General features: G+C 40.8%; 1 protein-coding gene across 5 annotated transcripts in view; it reads left to right on the top strand.

Moving 5' to 3' along the window:
* The window catches only part of SULF1 (sulfatase 1), a 126,606-nt gene that overhangs the window by 61,649 nt on the left and 45,116 nt on the right, over nt 1-19,841 (top strand). For all 5 annotated transcript variants that reach the window (XM_026115206.2, XM_026115209.2, XM_026115210.2 and 2 more), the window contains 3 exons: nt 4,868-5,107; nt 17,006-17,157; nt 19,163-19,332. In XM_026115206.2, the coding sequence (XP_025970991.2) occupies nt 4,868-5,107; nt 17,006-17,157; nt 19,163-19,332 (562 nt within the window). The remainder of the gene's footprint in view (nt 1-4,867; nt 5,108-17,005; nt 17,158-19,162; nt 19,333-19,841) is intronic.

Raw genomic sequence — 19,841 nt, 5'->3', positions numbered from 1 at the left:
ACATATACTTTTGGCCAGAAAATGTATGGAAAAAATGTGGCCTAGATCTAATAGCAACTCCAGCAGGATGTGATAATAAAATACACAGCTCTATCAGGGTCCTGAGAAGATAGATAGTTAATAAACTGTGTTCCCAGTTTGAGGGTTAATCCCCCAATGTGGCAGTTTGCTCGCTGAGCTCCCAGAGCAGGCCTTTGGATCTGAGCACATCTGATCTATCTCGTTCCCCACGCTTTCAGATGTCTGCTCTGTTTAGCCACGCTGCATATTGAATGGCTGCTCCACTTCTATTTTTGGCCTAAAATACAGTTATTACAATAGGAATGTATTTCTTCTCAATGCAGCCGGTTTGAAATGTCTTTAAAAGGGTCAAGTCATGTCTTCCTTTTCTTGCGGTCAGAAAGCGCCTGCGTTCTCCGGGGCAGTGCGGAAGGTAGGTCAGCAGGCGCACGTCTCAGAGCAGCGTTAGCGACTGGCTCTCTCCAGTCCTGTGAGAGGGGTTTGCAAGTGGTGAAAGAACAGGACGGATGTGGCAAGCCACTTTGTTCGCACTGTGGAGCCTCGCTCTTTGAAAGCGGCACTGGGGGTTCACGGAGTGCCCTGGCCCCTGTTAGTAACCAGCTGAGCAAGAGCCTGGACGTATGTGCAGTCCCACTGCACTGGAGGAAGATACAGGTTTCCCTTCTTCATAGATCATTTCACAGGAAACAGGATTCAGCCCTGAGACTTACTGTATTGGATTATTCGCACTTTTACTAATAAATCATTCCAGTCATTTGAAATGCAAAGCTATACTCTTTTCCATGAGTGGATTATCACCTCACCCTTTAGTGAATCCTGAGGAAAAAAGTTTCCCAAAGGTCAGTGAGAAGTTACACTTTGTACCACAAACAGAAAAAAGTTCAGGCTTTGTTATCCAAAAATCACAAAGTTGAAAGTCTTTTAATATAGATTATTTGGTATTGTATTCCCAGCATGAGCCTTTCTAAAAGCTGTTCTAAATGAATACTTAAACATAAAAGCATACAAGGCATATTGTAGACTTCGATCAGGAAAGGTTTGTCTCCAGAGCATGTATAAATATTGAACCAAAATAGTCAGCTGCCTTGAGTGGAAATCCCTGGGAAATTAAATAAGCACTGTCTCAAAAATACAGTTAGGAAACTGAGGCACCAAGAGATATTTTTATCCATATGTCATTTCCACACACTGCTCCACAACTCCATTTCAGTTCCTATTTAGTAGGCTAGGACGCATATGGCACATAGGCAAGATATTACTGCTTGGCGGGTGGATTATGCAGTATGAAGCAGCCTGGTCTGCTGCTTTTAAAGGAACTCAGCAGGAACTTGGGTCTAGAAGCTGGAAAATGAATGGTTAAATTGTGCCTCTGAGCACTTTCTAGCTCCCACCAAGTTCTTGAAGGTGGAGAAATAACTGCCCAACTCTGAGGCAAACTGACATCTTGCTCAAGGCAAGGCACCAGCTCCCAGGACCCAGAACTGCACGGGAGCCAGGAGCTACTGCATCTCTGGAGACGATGTAGTGCTTCTGCTCAGGGCAGTGGCCCCAGCTCCCAGAGGTCAGGTCTGTACACCATTCAAGCATCAGGAATGAGTACTGTTACTTCCAACTTTTTGATCACTTTAATCACTTCCCCTATTCTCCAGATTCTCTGTTACTTCTTCCTCCCACACACTTGCACACATCAGTCTCTCAAGCCATTGCCCACCCAGTCATTCTTATAATCCCTACTGTGAGTAATATCTTGTATAATGTTAGGAATGAGTCAAAACTAATAAATATATTGGTATTTCCAGTATTTGTAACTTATCCTTTGAGATTTGGAGTGGTGGGAAAAAGTTTAAAAAAATCCAAAAGAAGTAAATAAATGAGAAGATTACTTTTTATGTACACTTGTATTTACAGCCTAATGCACCAGCCAGTGAAATCCATATAAACTGTTCACAGAGTACAACAGAAGATGAAGAGTTCACAGCATCATCTGGCCCCATATCAGGCATAATTTGCCTGGTTTGCTCTTCATCGTCACTAAAACTTTCAAAGTATTAAAAAAAGACAGGCTGAAAAAAATGGGAATATGGTCCAAGAATTGAGAGGCCATCACCTTACTGGGATTTTGCACAGAACCCAAGTAAAGGCAATGTAGCTTTATGGTGGCCATCCCACTACAGAGATGTCCACCTAAGATACAGCTGGATGAAAATCCATAGCAACTGTAAGACTTTTTATGAAACCTTGGTTACCAAATGTATTTCTTAATATATGAGGAGAATGAACTGAGAGGTCATACTGAATTTCTTGTCTGACAAAGCTTCTAATTTCTGTGGCCGTACTGGCCGTTCTCAGTTATCTGGCTCCCCTCAGGTCCTCCCCAATTGCTCATGTAGAACGTGAGTGCCCTGCTGTCAGGCAGAGCCTGAGAACATGTGCCCTGAAGACTGTGTGCCAGATGGTAAAGCACACAAGCTGCGAGGAGAGCTACAGACAGCAAAAGATTATAATTTGCATCAGCAAGTTTTATCTCCTACTTGTGTTTTGTATTCAAAATGAGGAAGTCTCAGCTGCTTTGAAGTGTCTATTCCAGAATTTCCAGAGGGGGTAAATCTATTATCAGTGTCAGTAAGTGCATACCTGGAGGAAAAACTTACTCACAAACAGCAGGTTTGCAAGAACAGAGGGCTGACCAAGCACGGGAATGAGGAAGTGCTCTAACAGCTATTCATTTATAATGCATAGAGGCATGAAAGCGCACATCAGCTCTGCTGCTGTTACTGTGCATTAGTGTACCACTACTGTGCACTTTCCACCTGAGAACCTGCAAGCACGTTACAGCTGAGCTCTCAGTATAATAAACTGTGACATTTCAAAAATGGGAGAGCTGCAGCAAAAAAAAAAAAAAAAAAAAAAAAAAAAAAAAAAAAAAGGCCAGCCTGGGGTTCAGCATAAAGACATATAGAGATCTCTCATTTGACTTTTATTCAACAACCTAGTCAAATAACCCTGAGATACAAATGGAAGACCGTTTGTGTTTATGAGGCTCTCAGTTACCCTGCTACTTCACTGTGTCTCTAAACACATGCTTTTTGTGTGTATTGTGTCCAGCAAAGCATCTTCCTAACTCCATTTTGCTCTGCAGAGCTCTAAAAGCAGGTGCTCTGCAGTTAGAAAAGAGAGACTGTGAAGGAGGAGGAGTCCAAAATGATGATGACTTCACAGTATTAAGTGCATCTTTAAAGATATTAAATGTGTCTTTAAAGACACAGATATTGGTACTGTAGCAGGAAACACTGAAGAACTAAATGCCTATTCCATTTCCTATCAAATGATTTTGATGCATAAGATGTCACATTCGGCACAGACTCATTAGCCCAAAAACAGAACAGAGCATGCTTAACTTTAACTAAGAACATAATTTGTAAGTTTTTAATGCTTATACCTATCCTTGAAACTTCTTGGCAATTTTTTGGTTTTACAGCTGTATTTTTCATGGTTTTGAAACTTCTTTTTTAATTTATCTGGTCTCTTTTCAAGTGCCCCAAACAAAACCACCAAGAAAAATTCTTATTGCATCAATGAAATTAAATTTAAACAAACTGCTGTCAACTGTGCAAAATAAATGAATTGTAAAACCAAAGAAAAAAAAAGTAGAATTCCAGAAACTTCTTTTTACAGTCAAAAATGTACATTTGAATTCACAGACTTGTTTTCTGAGTGCATACTCCCATGTCCATAGTTCACATTCACCCCTGAATCGCTGCTCTGGATAACAGAACAAAATTTGGCAGCTGTCAGCAAGCATTCACAGACCCTATCAGGATCTGCTGAGTCTTCATGCAGTCAGAAATCTGCAGCCCCTACCTGTCTCACCTTTTTGTCCATAAAGATGTCTTAAAGGATGCAAAAAAATACCTTTGTTCTTTAAGCTGAATCAATGCTTAGGTGAAATGCAAGAGGTTCTTGAGAAGGGTACTGAATTTTGGCAATATTTTTGCATACGGAGTCATCCCCCAAAGCTGATTCTGAACAGTGCTTTAGTATTGGAGCCAGACATTCTGATCCTGTGTCCAGAGAAACTTTCCTCTAGAAAGATCATTATGGAATTTTGTCTTTCTCTCTCTCTTTTTTTTCTTTTTTTTTTTTTTAAGACTTTCTCTTGGCCTCAGATAAGTATATACTAACATCACTGCTTACTTCTTGCTTGCAAATCTAATGTGGAAACCTAATATGCTGCTAATTACTGTAAGAGATTATGTATCGCTGGAAAGCAATGCTTTAAAAAATCTTTATAAATAGTCCACCTGTGAGAAGTTCCAGCATCAATGGGGATCAACTTACATAATTTAGGGTTACTCACATGAGTAAAGAACTGTAAGAATTCGTCTGTCAGAGATGGAGTAAATATTAAAGATTATTATCTGATAAAAGAGAAGGAATTGTAATAGACTTCATTAGTAATCTCAGAATGTTATGTATTTTACTGGCACATTGACTAATGATGCAGTCTGTATAACATTATTTTTCTACAGCAGTGTTGGAAGAGCTACTGACCTATAAATTTGATACAGCTCTAAAGCTTTAGCATTGTATTTCTAGACTAGGATGCACTTTAACTTTGTACTGAAACCTGAGAAAAAAGAACTCAGTTTTTCTGGAATCCTGGAAAAAAAATTGGCAATATAATATAGAAAATTGACTTTTTTTCCTAAAATTACCTAAGCTAAGGAGTAGTCCAGACTGATGTCTGAGGACAAGCTAAACACTGATACTTTTAACGGCATAATAGCAGCCAATATATTACAACTATTTTTTGCAGTACAGGGGTGATCAGTTCCTCTTGTTGCAGGGTCCTTGCAAGTGATGAATAAGACCAGACGGATTATGGAGAATGGAGGGGCCTCTTTTATCAATGCATTTGTAACCACCCCGATGTGCTGTCCATCGCGTTCCTCCATGCTGACTGGGAAGTATGTGCATAATCACAACGTATACACCAACAACGAAAACTGCTCGTCTCCCTCGTGGCAGGCTACTCACGAACCACGTACCTTTGCCGTGTATCTGAATAACACTGGGTACAGAACAGGTAGGAGACAAATCAACAGTAGTTCTTGGTTTAAGATGAAGATGATGGACATTCAGTAACGGGTCCTGAATCTCTGCCTAAAATGAAGGGACTGTCATCTCAGACTGGGGTTACAGAGCAGAAGTTTAGTGTTTCGGTGCGGGAGGGCAGTACCGCCTGCTGCTCCAGATCTACAGCTAATGGCCATGAAAGGAAACTCACTTGTAACGGGGTGCCATATTTTCATGCTTGGATGTCCCAGGTGGGAAATAAACTGCTGGGCAGTTACACCTAGCAAGAAAGAGGTGCATTTTCGTGGCATTGTGGGTCTGAACTGGCAGTCACAGCCATGATTATGGTCAGTATTACGGCCTGCTTGCGGACAGTTGCTAACAGTTATGGGAAAAGATGTCAGGGCCAGGCTGGAGACTGGTGCCAAGGACCTCACAGGAGTGAAGTGCCTGTCATGGGAGTGAAACAAGGTGAATGCTATAATTTAATCTTTGCCATGGGGCGATATTTCATTTGCATTTTCTGAAAATGAATAGAAACATGCCTTTAAGAAGGATTGTTCTTCTGAGCACCAATAAGGTCTGATCGTTTTCTTGTAAATTCCTGGTGGTTTTCCGTAGTCAGGAGATCCCTTTCCTGTCTACAAAGAACTCTTCTTATTCCTCTCGTCTGTGCTTCAGCTTGATGTAAAACCCGATTCATTTATGCATCACCTATCCCTTAAGATTCAATCTGTAGACACGTTAGGCTCCAGCCTGACTCCCCCTCCTTAAGGCACAGAAGCTGTGCAAGGTCATCAGGGTGCAATTTATTCAGAAACATCATTCGGCTACAAAGGCTCTCCTTTACAGGACCAACGAGGCACAGATTTCGGTGCCAACTGCCTTCCTTACAATGTAATTGGCAGCAAAGAAATTTGTCTCTATCAGCGGCTTAGGCACAAGAACAGATTGCTTTCAAAACATATAGCAGGTGAATGTCTCCATGCTGTCTGCTTGTCCTAATTCTCTTAATGCTGCTATGTGCAATGCCTTAAATCTATTTGCCTGTTCACCATCTTTTCTTTACCACTCAGACAACTCACTCTTTTTCCTTCTGTCTCTCTGCATCTGTAGTTCTGGAGAGCTTCTGCATCCTGTTTAACGAACGAAAACAAACAAATATTTGCCCTCTTTGGCCCTGGTGTTGGCAGTGTCACATGGACTGAATAGTACTTCAGTCTCTATTAAGATGATTTCATGGCTAGTAAAGGGGCTGAAGTTCCTCTAACATATAAGTTTCATTTCTTGGCTTTTGTCTCAGAAATCCTTCCTGCTTGTTTGATGAGTGCTTCATGTGGGACCCTTTCTTGTTCTTAAAAAAGATAGTATTTTACTGACTTATAATCTAACACTTGCACAAGTGAATGCCTCCTGTGTAAGCTAGACAGCTGTGGTGGACTTTGTTGTCACTAGCCCTCTGCCCTTCTGGGGGTAAACACTCTGCTTTGGATATATTTTCTGCTCTACCATGTATTGTGAAGGCACATGGAGTTGTCTACTAAATGTGGATGCAGCCCTATTAAATGGCAAGGAAAAAGAGTGCAAAGAAAAGGAAAATGCAAAATCCCTTTTCAAAGGCAGGCTGACGGATCATTAGTCCTAAAACTACCAGGGCAGTTGAGTTTTAGCAAAGAGCAGGAAAGAGAGAAAGGAAATGGAAACAAATGAAATTCCTTTTCTGCTAAAAGTACATTGTTTAACCCTATAATAATATGGTGCTAAAGAATTTATCCATTTATTCTTTGTAAGATAAGCCTACCTTCCAATTATCCCACAATTAATTTTTGAAGCAGCTTAATTACCAGAGCTTATAATACATTTTTCAGGGACATTGTTTCCTCGTTAAAAAGTCATCAAAAGCCCACTAACCAACTAATAATCTGCATTTCACAGCTAGAAGGTTTAGTAAAATTTAATGACTCAAAGAATACCTGGAAGTGGTGGAGGGGGAACTGGGAAGAGAGGGTGGCTACATGCTGCACAGGTTAGTTGTAATTCGATGCTGATGCTGTGGACCAAATGGGTACCTCTTCTTATGGAGCTAGTTTTACCCTGTGAATTTTTATATGTTTTGAAAGGAAATCAGTATCTTCTTCAATGTGAAACTAAGGCATAGAAAGAGAAAGCAAATGACCCAAGGCTACTCAAAAACTTGGTGGCAGTCCTGCTAAGGTACTAGTCCAGAGAGCCCCAATCCAATATACTAGTTGAGACCCATGTGCAATACCTTGAACCTGGTTCTCTTTTCTAAATGAGGAGGATTTAACTCTTGTTTTTTGCATAGGGTCAAATTATCATATAAGCCAGTGGAAACAAGGCAGGGGGAGAGGGAGGTGTTTATATAACATCCTTAATACTGTTGACTCCAGATAGTTTCCAACATCTATAAAGTATCCACTGTCTAAACCTGCTGCAGTCTTAACTAAATCCTCTATACTGCAATTGATCACATATGGGCATACTGCTTACGAGGAGGGTCCTGCTAAAGTCACTAGGACTCCAAGCAAGCACAGCAGATCGTTTAAAGGGAGGCCTGAAATGTGCTGTAATAAACTGCAGTCATAATTAGAGCCCACTGGGAAAACCTGACAAAAACCAGAATGTTTTCTTTCTGTTCTACTCTTAAATGAACTACAGGAGAGGTTGCATTTCATGGAAACATCCCTTTTTTAAAATAATATGCCAGTGCTAAATCATAGGCAGGAACTGAGCTGGGTGGGAAGGGGCAGATAACATTCAGAAACAACAGTGCCAAACCAAAATCACTTTTGCTTCTTAGTCCAAAAACAAAAAAAACCTACACTCCAAAAAACCAAGGCAATTAAAGATGTTGCAATGTTTACAGTTTCCTTTATTCATAAGCTCTAAGCTAATGCAGCAGTGAGTCAACTGCACAGCCTCCTGATTTTGAAAGTCCACAAAACTGGGACTATTAAACTAGAATTTGTAGAGTTCCAACTAACAGTAGGAAATACCAAGGGAAGATACATGAAACAGGTAAAAAGAGAAAACAAACCAACTCTGGAGAGCTTCAGAGAGATGAGACATTTGTTTTCATTACACAGGCTCCATCTGCTCATGCAGGGAGGGGAGAGGGACAATCTATAATTACTCTCAAATTTTGTGTAAATTATGAAAAAAGCTTGTGAGGTTTTCTTTCACCTTGTGGTTTCTAATGTCGGTAGACATCCCTTCAGCTACTTATATTTGAATATTTAATTCGTACGATTATCAGATGCAGGAGTTAGGGGTTTTGCTTAGTGCTTTCCAATGTATTGGTTGGTTATTTGCTGTTCTTTCAATACTCCCTGTAGCACTGTTGTTACTTTTTTTACCTTCTCCTTTCTGTCTCAGCCCTTCAACACATAGTCTTGCCTCTCAGACCTGCCCTTCGGTATTGTCAGTTCCCACTGACACTCGCCTACACAAATACAAATGGAAAATCCAGGAGTGAACTACATGGACCTTGGCTTCCCCAAGAGGAAAGGGGGATTGTGCTACATCTTAATAACTGAGCAGTAACCGAGCATTTTTTTATCTATTTTAAAAGAGACAGTCATGGCAGCAGGACAGCCAGTATACAGCAAACATAAATGTATCATTTTATTGTTAAATAGCACGTTACACTTCCTATGCTATAGTATTTTATATTTTTACCAGATGAAATTTCATCCCTTTGTATGTGTGACCAGAAATGTAAGTCTAAAATTCTAACCCTGACTTAACATGCACATGCATTTAGAGCCCTCTCTGCTTAATGCTTTTTTATAAAATAATTACCTTCTAATCCTCTTTTTAGCCCTTCACAGGCAGAGGACCTGTGGAAGAGAGAACAGGAGTCTGCTATGGGTCAGCAGCCATTGACAGACTTGCAGGACGTGACAAAGTTAGGACCAGATTGTCTCGTTATGGAATGCCACTCGAAAGAACAAAGATCACCAAATTAGTCCACCACTAAATTAGTATTTGCTTAGATTTTTTTATTGTTCTTTGGGAAGACGTATTTCGCAATATTTTATTCCTTGCTCAGAAGGATCAATCAGTTAGAATAACATTAGAATTCTTGCAAAGCTGATGTCATTCTCAGTCTTCTATGGGGCAGAAATGACAAAAATATCAACGTTGAGCAATGTGAATGTTAATTTATAAATACTAGCTTCTGTAAAACTCAAAACTCAAGAAGTGACTAGACATCTAGATGTCACTGTGTGGCATGATTTGACACTGGTCACAGACTTCTGTGTGGTGATGAACAGAGCCGGTCACTTGCTGGACATCTAGCTAATAACAGTTCACGTTGGCTTCTGATGCATGCCGGCTGGCATCTGTCACTTAGGGGTATTTTTCCTAGTGCAATGAACAAAGAACTACTGAGATGACAAGATCACAAGAGGCAAGAGACTGAAAGCTAAGCAGTTTGGGGAAGGAGTATTTAAATTGTATAGCATTCCTTTTTGACACATTTGGACCAGCTAATTTTTCATAAAGAGTGCAAAAACTACCCCTTTTGAAGGTGTGGTTAGACAATACATTTCCTCAAGAGGCAAAGCCTTCAGTGTTTCCTGTTCACAGCCTTACAGTAAAATTCACTGCCAGCACACATTATTTTTAATCTGGATCATTTCAGTGACCTGATTTATAGCCCGCCTCACACTCCATCGCAAAACTGGGAGGGCAGCAGAATATGATACAGAGGTGGGAATGAGTAGAAAGGGAATGAGTCCTGTTTTTCAGAATGTTTCTAAAGTAAAAATAAATAAAGAGAACCCCAGGCTTTCAAGTTCTTTCTTTATTGATGTAAAAGAGGGGCATCAGACAATTTAACTTATAAAAGATTTAAATAATTACAAAATATGCCGGTACACCTCACTTTTCAGAGTAAAATCGCACTTTCAGTCAAACTGAGAAATGTATAAAAAAGAATTAAATATGCTGAATATATTCAAATATATGAATGGTCCAGAAAAAGTGAAATATGAAAGAGGGAAAAGGCCAAAAAGGATAAGGAGAGGGATTTTCTAACTCTATGGTATCATTTAAGTTAAACTTTTTTTGGATTCTGTCCAGAACCTCATCAAAAACCACAGCATGTTTGTCTACTTATGCTTAAAACAGAATTCTGTGCTTTTAAATATTGCACAGAAAACCTTACACTAAAAGAATATTATTAAGGTTACACGTTCAAGCACTCCATTTAGGAAAATCTGGGCGGAACATTGCCTGCGAAACTATGTCATCCCTCTTCTTCTTATGGCCTAATGACTGTGTTTCACTACATGATCACAAATCACATTTCTGGGTGAAATTTCCTAGATTTAAAAAGAGGAGGATAGACCCATTTTGTCAAATGACATAACATTAGCATCCACACAGGTCAGCAGAAAGGATAGGGGTCGCAGATCTCCTCTATAAAACCCTACTACTTTCTAATTCAGTAACCAACCAGAGCGCTTGATAACTTGTATGTAGGAAGGAATTTGTTTATCTATCTGCTATAATTTCAGCTGCTTGCTGAAAGGAAGGTACTTACAAGACTCAGGAGCCCTTCCTAGGCACTGTTTTGTCCTTACCACTGTCCCAAAGCGTCTTTTCTTCTGCATGTCTGGCTCCTTTCATCCTACACCATCAGGAGGAGCAACCTCCACGCTTCAGTTTTCTCATCCCAATTTTCTTGCCCTGCAGGACCTTGTCTCAGCCTCTGCTATGAGTCTCGTCCCCAATCTGTCTGCCATCAAGCTATTCCCACCCTCCTTCACAGCCCGCAGCCAGTCAATCCTGATGGCCACATCCTGTTCCCACTGGTTACCATCAGCAATCTCCTTTCCCAGCCTGCTCAGCAGATCTGTTTCGCCCACCCGCTTGTCTGGTCCATCACCTTGTTTCCCCTTTCTGTACTCTGTTGACCTGTTTCTTGGTCGACATTTCCCACCCAGGGTGCCCAGGCCATGCTGCTATTCTCTCTCTCTCTCCTCTCGTGGAGCCCCTGCCAGTCCCCCAGCTGCTTGCCTTTATCCAGCCACCTCATCCCCTCTGCATTGCCATCGACCTTCCCCCACGTACTAATGCACCCACAGGTGGGGCAAAGGAATCAAGAGCCCTGTGTGCCCAGATCTCCAGCACATGCAAACTGCAGGGTTTTTTCCAAAACTGAGCAAAATTTGGACAGGTTTTCACAGGGATAATAAAAGATGCCTCCTTGACAGAGAGTCCATCATGTCTTTGACAGAGTTCATGCTCTCATTGCAAAGCATGGGAGCGCTTTCAAATGAAAGCTCACATAATTTTTTTCAGATGCTAAATGTAATTCTTTTTCCATTACCATGGTTCTCAAAGATGGCTACTGCTAGGGCTAAGAAGTCTCAAAAATTCAGCCTGAGGCAGACATCCAGTGTGGAAAATTTCAGTCCAAGTATGAGAAAGTTATAAGCAACTGAAAACAGGGTCTTATAATGAGAAGTGTCAGACAACATCAATAATGGAAAGTGCTACCAGCCTGGCCTATAATACAAGCTTTGTTAAAGGCATCACCCAAGCTAATGATTGGTGTATCAAGTTATAGGCTAATGCCTTTTGCAACTGCTGAGTTATAAAATCTTTAATGTTCTTTTTGGTTACAATGGTAACACTGACAGCAACTGGGAAAGACCAACAAAGCTGTAGAGAAAAGTAGAAAACCTGAGGTTTTCTACTGTGGTTAAGTTACAGGACTGGGAACTAAGAAATCTGAATACTATTCTTGGCAATGCCACAGATTTCCTGTGTGATTTTAGCTAGCTGAAGGTTAATCTCTTGGTGCCTCAGTTTCCTAACTGTATTTTTGGGACAGTGCTTATTTAATTTCCCAGGGAGTACTGGAATACTAAACTCACTTTTTGCAGTTTAATGAAGTTATATTCTAATGCTTTGTAATCTTTCAACAGAAGGGAAAAATCAAACTTCCCAGTTTTGAATCTATTGCTTGCATAATGAGAAGAAAGCAAGAAGAAATTTACTGGAATAATCCCGGAGTTGCAGTTTTGTTGGGCTCTGTCCCCAAAAGCACTGAATCACTGTGTGTCAGCACTGAAATGTCATATAAACAGTGCTTTGCAACTCCTGTAAATGGTTTCCTGATTTTGTTAAAGGAAGTGGGCTGTCTACTTAAAGCTCTTGTCTGGGTCACAGTGACTAAACCTCATTGCAGCATGCCTTTTTGAAGGTTTGGTTTTGTGTTAAATCAGAAACATTCCCATAGGCTTCAACAAACAGCTAGGGTATAGGACATATTATACGTCTTTGCCCCATGGCAGTGTAGAGATGTTTCTCCAGTGGATGTAGCACAGTTCACCTGTATGTTGATACACTAGTGCTGAGTGTAAGGGGCCTATTTTATTGTGTGACACAGTAAAAGTTAGTCATAAATGCCTGTAGTATGTGCTGGGAAAAACGTGCTGGGAATGGCAAGAAGTTGAATCACATTAAGTTATAAAAATCCTGCCTTCAAACTCCATGGATACCCTGGGTTAAATTCTCTGTGTCTTGCACCACGTGCAGCCCCCTGGATCTCTCAGTCCAGTTCAGGACTCATTAGCTAATTGCTGAAGGGAAAATAGCAACCTGTATTAAGGAATCTATTTATATTAGATATCAGACATGCATATTCTGCAGCCACTCCTGAGATGCATAGATGTTTGTATAACTGTTCATCATGCCATGTGTTGTTGTTTGCATAAATTTAATTGAACATACACAGACTGCAATTACTCTGATATACTAAGCTACTCTACATGTGATTAAAAAATAACAATGAGTCCTGGGAACAGTTAGCAAAAGTGCCAGAATGCAGATAAAAACTGTCTTATTAAAATGCAAACATCGGCATTTATCTTTCCTGTTATCCCTGTGGGGGCCATTACGCACAATAATGAAAAGATGTCCCTTGAAATGGCATAGCTTTTTAATGAGGCTTTTACCCATTGAGTCATAATATCTGTTTTATTATTTACAAACAGAAATGGCTTCCTAAACCCCAGAACTGCTGAGTACAAGTGGCTTCTAAAGTCACTTGTATACTGCCAGGGGCTGTATCTCAGTCAGTCAGTGCTGAGACTTGGGCAATTCAGCAAATGTCAAGCTACAGCCAAGTTAAGGATGTGGGTTGACTCTATAAGCCAAGTATGTGAGGGTCCAAGGAGAACATTTGCACGTTGTGGTGTCAGTTCCTGGGCAGTTCTGTGACATATACCATATTACTTTAATTATTTACAATCCTTTGGCTAACAAAAAACATACAGAAGACACACAGTGCTGACTTGCTGACTGGGATTTTGCCCCATGGGTTCTACTGTGCTTTCCTTTTATTCTAGCACTTGTCTTCCCACAGAGCACGAAGAAGCAGACACTGACTGCTGGCACTGTGCTCCAGCTCTGACTCATTTGCCCTATCCCATACTCAATGCTCAGAAAATGCTATGGTGAACTCTTGTGTTTTAGTAAAAGCCTGGCTTTTTCCTTCATGTGTCTAATTACTCATATCCTCCTGAGCTTTTGACCAATAAACCACCTTTGGTTAAAGCAATTTGGCAAATGTAATCCATTATCAAGGCTACTGCTGCTTCTACCAGGATTCGGGGGTTTACCATAACTTTGACATGGGAACGACTTTAATCCACAATAGGGTGAAACATCTATTTCTGCAAACCGTCACTCAAGGAGCTGCTTAAAACTTGACAGCTCTGAGATTATATTCATGATAAAATACTAAATCATTGCCAACACAAAGGTGAATGGTTCAGGCTGTCAATCCAAATTCAAACAACACACCAAAATATGGTGCTTGGGGGGCCAAGGGGGAGCTCAGAAAACATTATTAAAGTTGCAAAATTAAGTAATCTATAGCAAGAAAATTCCAGAATGAATTGGCCCCCACCGGCTCCAAGCCTCCCTTTCCTTTTTTTACATTCAGTTTCTCTCTTTCTGTCCCTGTGCTCTGGGTCTTTTCATCTCTGCGTTTTATGCTAGTGGCTTTCTCTCAGGTAATGCCAGAATATCAACAGAGGAGCAGGATACAGAGAGGCTGATTGCTCTTTGTTTTATTGCCAAAACTGAAATTGTAAGGACTTTGTCAGGCCCATAAAATAACACCCTATGGTGGCATTAAACTGAGAAGCTTTAGCAAGTCTTTCCTGAGCATCTGTGTACTGCAGTTTTTCAGAGGTTTACAGTTTGGCCATTTTGGGATAGATTTACACAGCCACCTCTGTTATTTACAGAGGCACTACATCAAAACCCAGAGACACTAGAGCTTCTTATAAAGAAGCTTGCCAATGATTTTTAAAATGGGCAAACCCATTTATTTTTCCCTAGCCTTTTTCTTGGAAATTGCTGAAACTGTTTGGCTAAAATGTTCCATACAGCAAAATTCAGCCTGAGTCAGATGCTCAGCATGGAAACTATCATCACTAATGCTTTAAGTTTGGCAAAACTATATATAACAGCATTCAGGTCTCAGTATTAGTCAATCATAATTATAGGTGGGGCTATCAAACCAGTCTACATGATAAATTGCCATAACTTCTATTTTAGAACTTGTGATTCTCTGATCGTTGTGGGTGGCAGGTTGGCATTCACGTCCTTTACAGGAGCATGTGGAGGTTCCCCAAGGTCATACAGTAGTTACTATTGAAGCTGGGATGGCCTTCAGGAGACCCGACATCAGATCTCCTCTGCAGCCACAGGACAGTCCTGTATTTGCTTGGCTCAGCAATGCTTTCTCTCTGTTGGTCACATTACTCTTCCGTACTTCTCTTCACTGTTGTCTCTCTTTGACTTCCCTGCCTTTCCTTTCTAAGGCTTCTCTTACCACAGTATTTCAGCCTTGACCCTTACACTTTCCTTGCACATCTGATACCCTGGGAGTTTCACACGCTTTGGCTGGCTTACAGAGGTGAGATACGATTTCCTCTCCGTAAGGCAGCAGTGCTGGGCACACGTTCCCTCCTCACAGTCATCCTCTTCACCTCAAGCTTCTTGACTTCCACTTGGCATCAGCGGAAAAGAGGAGAGAGACTGAGCTGCTTTCTTAGTGGCTGTGGGAGGAAGGGCTGTAAGTCTTGCCTACTGTCTATAGGACTTGTTTATAAGTCACCTTCCACGTGGTATAGGAAAGTAACATTATATATGACTGTAACCTCTGGTTAGTGACACTCGGCAGTTAGATGACTGGGTTGCACCGTATTTATGTTGCCTCAAGCAAGTTTCAACTATGAACATTTTGATTTTTCCACCAGTTTTCCCAGGAAGGAGTTCACCATACCCACATCAGTCAGATCTGAATTATTTAAGCACTTCCACAAATGTGCTTTTTTGGTTAGATAGAATGTATCTAGGTTGAATGCGAGGTTTTCCAAAGTGACTTCATTTCCGAGTCGGAAATAAGTAAGGTTGTTTGACGTAGGTCTCGAAATGCAGCTGAGGCAGTGAGGCTGGCTAGGATGCAGAGGAGCCCTCTCTGCATGAAATTTTGGCTGGGAGAGCAGGGGCTGGCAGCAAGGGCAGGGACTGGGTGCTGCAGGAGGTGTGGGTGGTCCAGGTGGGTGCTCTGCACGGGAGCTCTGTCCCTGCAAAGGGATCTTCCTGTTGTTTGCTCCTCTCCTGTGGTGTCTCATTTTGCCAATACGGGGAATGCCTTCGTTCTGACTGCCTGGGACATAGGTGACAAAAGTGCTGGCACTGGTGACTCTCCAGGGGCTTGAACACCTCAAAAAACAAAAAATGCAAACAGTGAGGTTACTCAGACACCCAAGTGTCCAGCATTGCCGGGTCTGAGCCAGAGCTAAGAAGACCCTAATAACCCAAGTTGCAGACCAAGGCAGGTGTTTTGTCACCACATTTCCCAGTGTCCAAGCTGTGGAAATGCAGCCCGGAGACATCCAGATTGACTTTATTACCCAGGCCAAACCTATACATAAGCAACTAAACAGTTCCATAGCCCAGCTGGCTGTAGAAGCAATACAGCTGCAACTGCGGTGTTAATCCACCCTTCCAAAGCCAGTTGGCCAGCTTTTGGTGTCTGTGTGTCTCTGGCATGAGTAATTCACAACTCCCAGAGAGCTGGGAGTTACTGTATTGTGGGATTAGTTATTCTCTTTCTACTTCCTTCCAGAAGAAGTGGCAAGAGCACCTGCAAACACTGTTATGCCTGATGGCAAATTCTGAAAATTTCAGTCTGGATGGGTTCTGATTTGTCACCTGGAGCTAAAGGAAAAATACATTTATTTTTGTAGACCAAAGAGAGGTAATTTACCTCCAAGTCCTTTTTTTTTCTTTAGTTTTGCCTTGGAGAAGCTGTGGAAACAGAGCAGGGCAGGGATTCCCTCCTTATCTTCCCAAATGGAGCCCAGCAAGACAGAGATGCAGCGTTCCCCGGCCTGTTATCAAACCAGGAAATGTAGCCATGTTGCCAAGCCCAAACTTCCAAAAGTCAGAAGCCAAGCTCCGAAACATCATGGGACTTGCTTAAAACCACAAGAGGTGTTCCTCAGATGTTTCCTCTTGGGGTTGAGTTTTTATTCCATTGTCAAGTGGAAACCAGAAGAAGTATACTTATTCTAAAGAAAAAATGAAAAATCTCTTGTGAGCATTTGACTTCAAAAGATGCAGATTAAGTAAAAATCTTAAAGTCACAAAGACTTTCAATTCTAATAAAAGCTCTGGAAATCATCTATGTTAATAGATATAAAAATAACTTTTTTGATAAAGCCACTCTGACTCATTCTAACACATATTTTTATCTCCATTCATGCATGCTTTTTACTCAAACTAAAGGACTCAGATTGCAAAGCCTCATGTGTGTGTGTTTTTTTTTTTTTTTTTTTTACCTTCACAGCTTTTTTTGGGAAATACCTCAATGAATACAATGGCAGCTACATCCCTCCTGGGTGGAGAGAGTGGGTTGGATTAGTGAAGAACTCCCGCTTCTATAATTACACCATTTCTCGCAATGGTAACAAAGAGAAGCATGGATTTGATTATGCAAAGGTATTTTCCAGACACATAAATGCTGCATCCTTAATCCATATGAAAATCACTTTCAGATAATTAATTAACCAGATAATTAATTAATTAACCAGCTACGACCAAGAAATTGAGATGTCATGGTCTGTTCAGGGCTTTTCAGATCGATTTCTGTGTGAGAATTTTAACTGTGGAACAGAAAAAAGTTTCCAAGGGTTCTTTAATGCAATCTGTTGTTTCTTCCCTCCCTTTCTCTCTCTACCAGAAAGTGTTGGTTCCATGGAAAGAAGCAAATAATAAGTAAAGGCCTTTCTCGAAAATAACTGGGTGCCTTGTGCTACTGAATGTTAGCTGAGTGTTGTCAGTTATTACCCACATTAGAAACCTTAGTTAGTTAATGCTGTTTTCCATTATACAGTGCACAAAAAATGCGTGTCTGTGGTGTCAGACTCCGGATATGACTATGAGAATAGATAAGTGCAAGAACATGGCCTTTGGAAAACTTCAGAGCTTGTTTGTGCTCCTGACAAAGTTTGGAAAGTATGCCAAAGTGACCTGCCCACTGCCGTGAAGTTTCTCAGAAATGCAGATCGCAGACTTTCCAGCCTGCAAAAAGCAATTTGGAATTTCCTCAGAATGTAGCTCACAGAAGATGATACAGATGTTGCAGCTGTGGTTTCTGACCCATGTAATGAGATTTTATTGGAAGCTCACAATGCCTGTTTCTGATTTCCCCACCCGTAGAAATTACACGATACTGATTACATATTTATACAGAGTAAAAAAAAAAAAAAAAGAAAGCACATTGGTTAGTTATACATTCCTTACACACCCTGCGTATGTAGCAAGAGTAAACAGGGAAATAGGAGGGGAACGGATGCTTTGGGAGAGCAGTCATGCAGACATTTCATTTGAACAGGCCACAAAACCAGAAGTTATCAGAACCCTGGTGCCTCGAGGTTATTACCCCTTCTGCAAACCCAAAGGTCACTTGCTGCCTCTTCCGCATGGTCGCAAAGATTTAAACAGCCAGGGCTACAGTGTTTGCTCCAAGGGCAGCACAGCAGAGGGGAAGAGGAAAGGAGGGGGAAGGGGAGCGAGAAGGTCACAGCTGGCCAGCTTGTCCCAGCACCACCATGCGACACAGACCTTGTCCCTCAGGCTCTGCTTTTGCAGCTGTTCGGGGCCTTGAATCCACAACATATGATTAGTCATGCCTGGAAGTGCTTGAAATTACAAACATCATCTCAGCACTTTCTCAATGAAGCTTACCCCAGACCTCCAGGCCAACAGTGAATGCTCCAAGGTGGCAGGTGGTTTAATTTAAGTTTTCATCTTTTTGTCTTAGTTCTGTTTCCTCCCTTCCCCTTGTAGGCTTCCATTTGCCACCTTGGCTGTGGGTTAAGCCAGTTGCCCAGTTTAAAGTTGTAGAATTAAAAGAACAGAGCCTGCAGGAATTCAACTGCTCCCTGTATTTACCTCTGCAATTTCTCTGATAAAGATTTTTATAATAAGTTGAGCGTTGTAGATTTCACCCAGTTTGTACCTATATAAAAATATATTTGGAACAAAGCACACAATAAATGGAAATGGAAATAGAAATGGAAATGGAAATGGAAAGCTATAATAAATGAATAAATGTGAATGATTTCTTGCAGTTAGGAGGCATTACTTTGTGAAAGTGTTTTATCAATGAAATTTGGGAAGTATATCTGTGTCATTATAACCTGTCATTTCAACCGTTACTTAGCATTATATTAGAAAATCTGGTAATTGTATTTAATGCAATCTGTTGTATCTGATTTGCAAAATACCATCTCATTTTATGTGGTATTGCCTTCTTAAGAAAGTAATTACTGCTCAGTCTCCCCTATGCTCTTTAGAATCATACATCTTTTTGATGGTACGTTTTTACTTCCTGATCCGAGCTTTAATGAGGACTTGAAAATAATGTAATAATGTGATAGTTATGTGATCTAATTAATCATGCACTTTGTAACTTTTGTTTTGTGTTAAATGTATGTTACAGGACTACTTCACAGACCTAATCACTAATGAGAGCATTAATTACTTCAGAATGTCTAAGAGGATCTATCCCCATAGGCCCATAATGATGGTAATCAGCCACGCTGCTCCCCATGGCCCGGAGGATTCTGCACCGCAGTTTTCCGAGCTCTATCCCAACGCTTCACAGCATATGTAAGTGAAAACCAGGCACTGCCAAAACAGCTCCTTATATCTGCTTTTTGTGTGGTATTTGTTTATGGAGGGATTAAAATAACAGAGAATTCAAATATAAGAAACCCGTACAGAGTGGTGAATTTTTGCTTGTATATTTTGCTGTGCTTGTTCCTTTTGGAAAGGACAGAGACAGCCTTGACCATTATTAAAACAGAGAGAAGCTCTTTTTCTCCTGGGAAGTTGAAGGAGATTAAAAGGTCAGTATTTGGCTTTGTAAGGGCAGCTTCTTACAATACCCTGAAAATATGTAGATACAGGTCAGGATCTGTTAGAAAGATATTACTTCCTTCATGTTCCTCTAAGACATATGTTTCCTGGGCTCTAACTAAGTAAATGTACTGAGAGTAAAAACAGCTTTTTGTAGCTTTTGAGTGGACCAGATTTGTTTACAGACTAGATACTGGCAGATTCCCAAAGAGCCTATCAATCTGCATTTTTAAATAATGTGCTTAATCTTTGCTGGTGAT

The sequence above is a fragment of the Dromaius novaehollandiae genome, chromosome 2 (genome assembly GCF_036370855.1).
Source record: "Dromaius novaehollandiae isolate bDroNov1 chromosome 2, bDroNov1.hap1, whole genome shotgun sequence".
Taxonomy (NCBI): Eukaryota; Metazoa; Chordata; class Aves; order Casuariiformes; family Dromaiidae; genus Dromaius; species Dromaius novaehollandiae.
The sequence above is the reverse complement of the archived record's forward strand: the minus strand, read 5'-3'. Positions and strand labels throughout refer to the sequence as shown.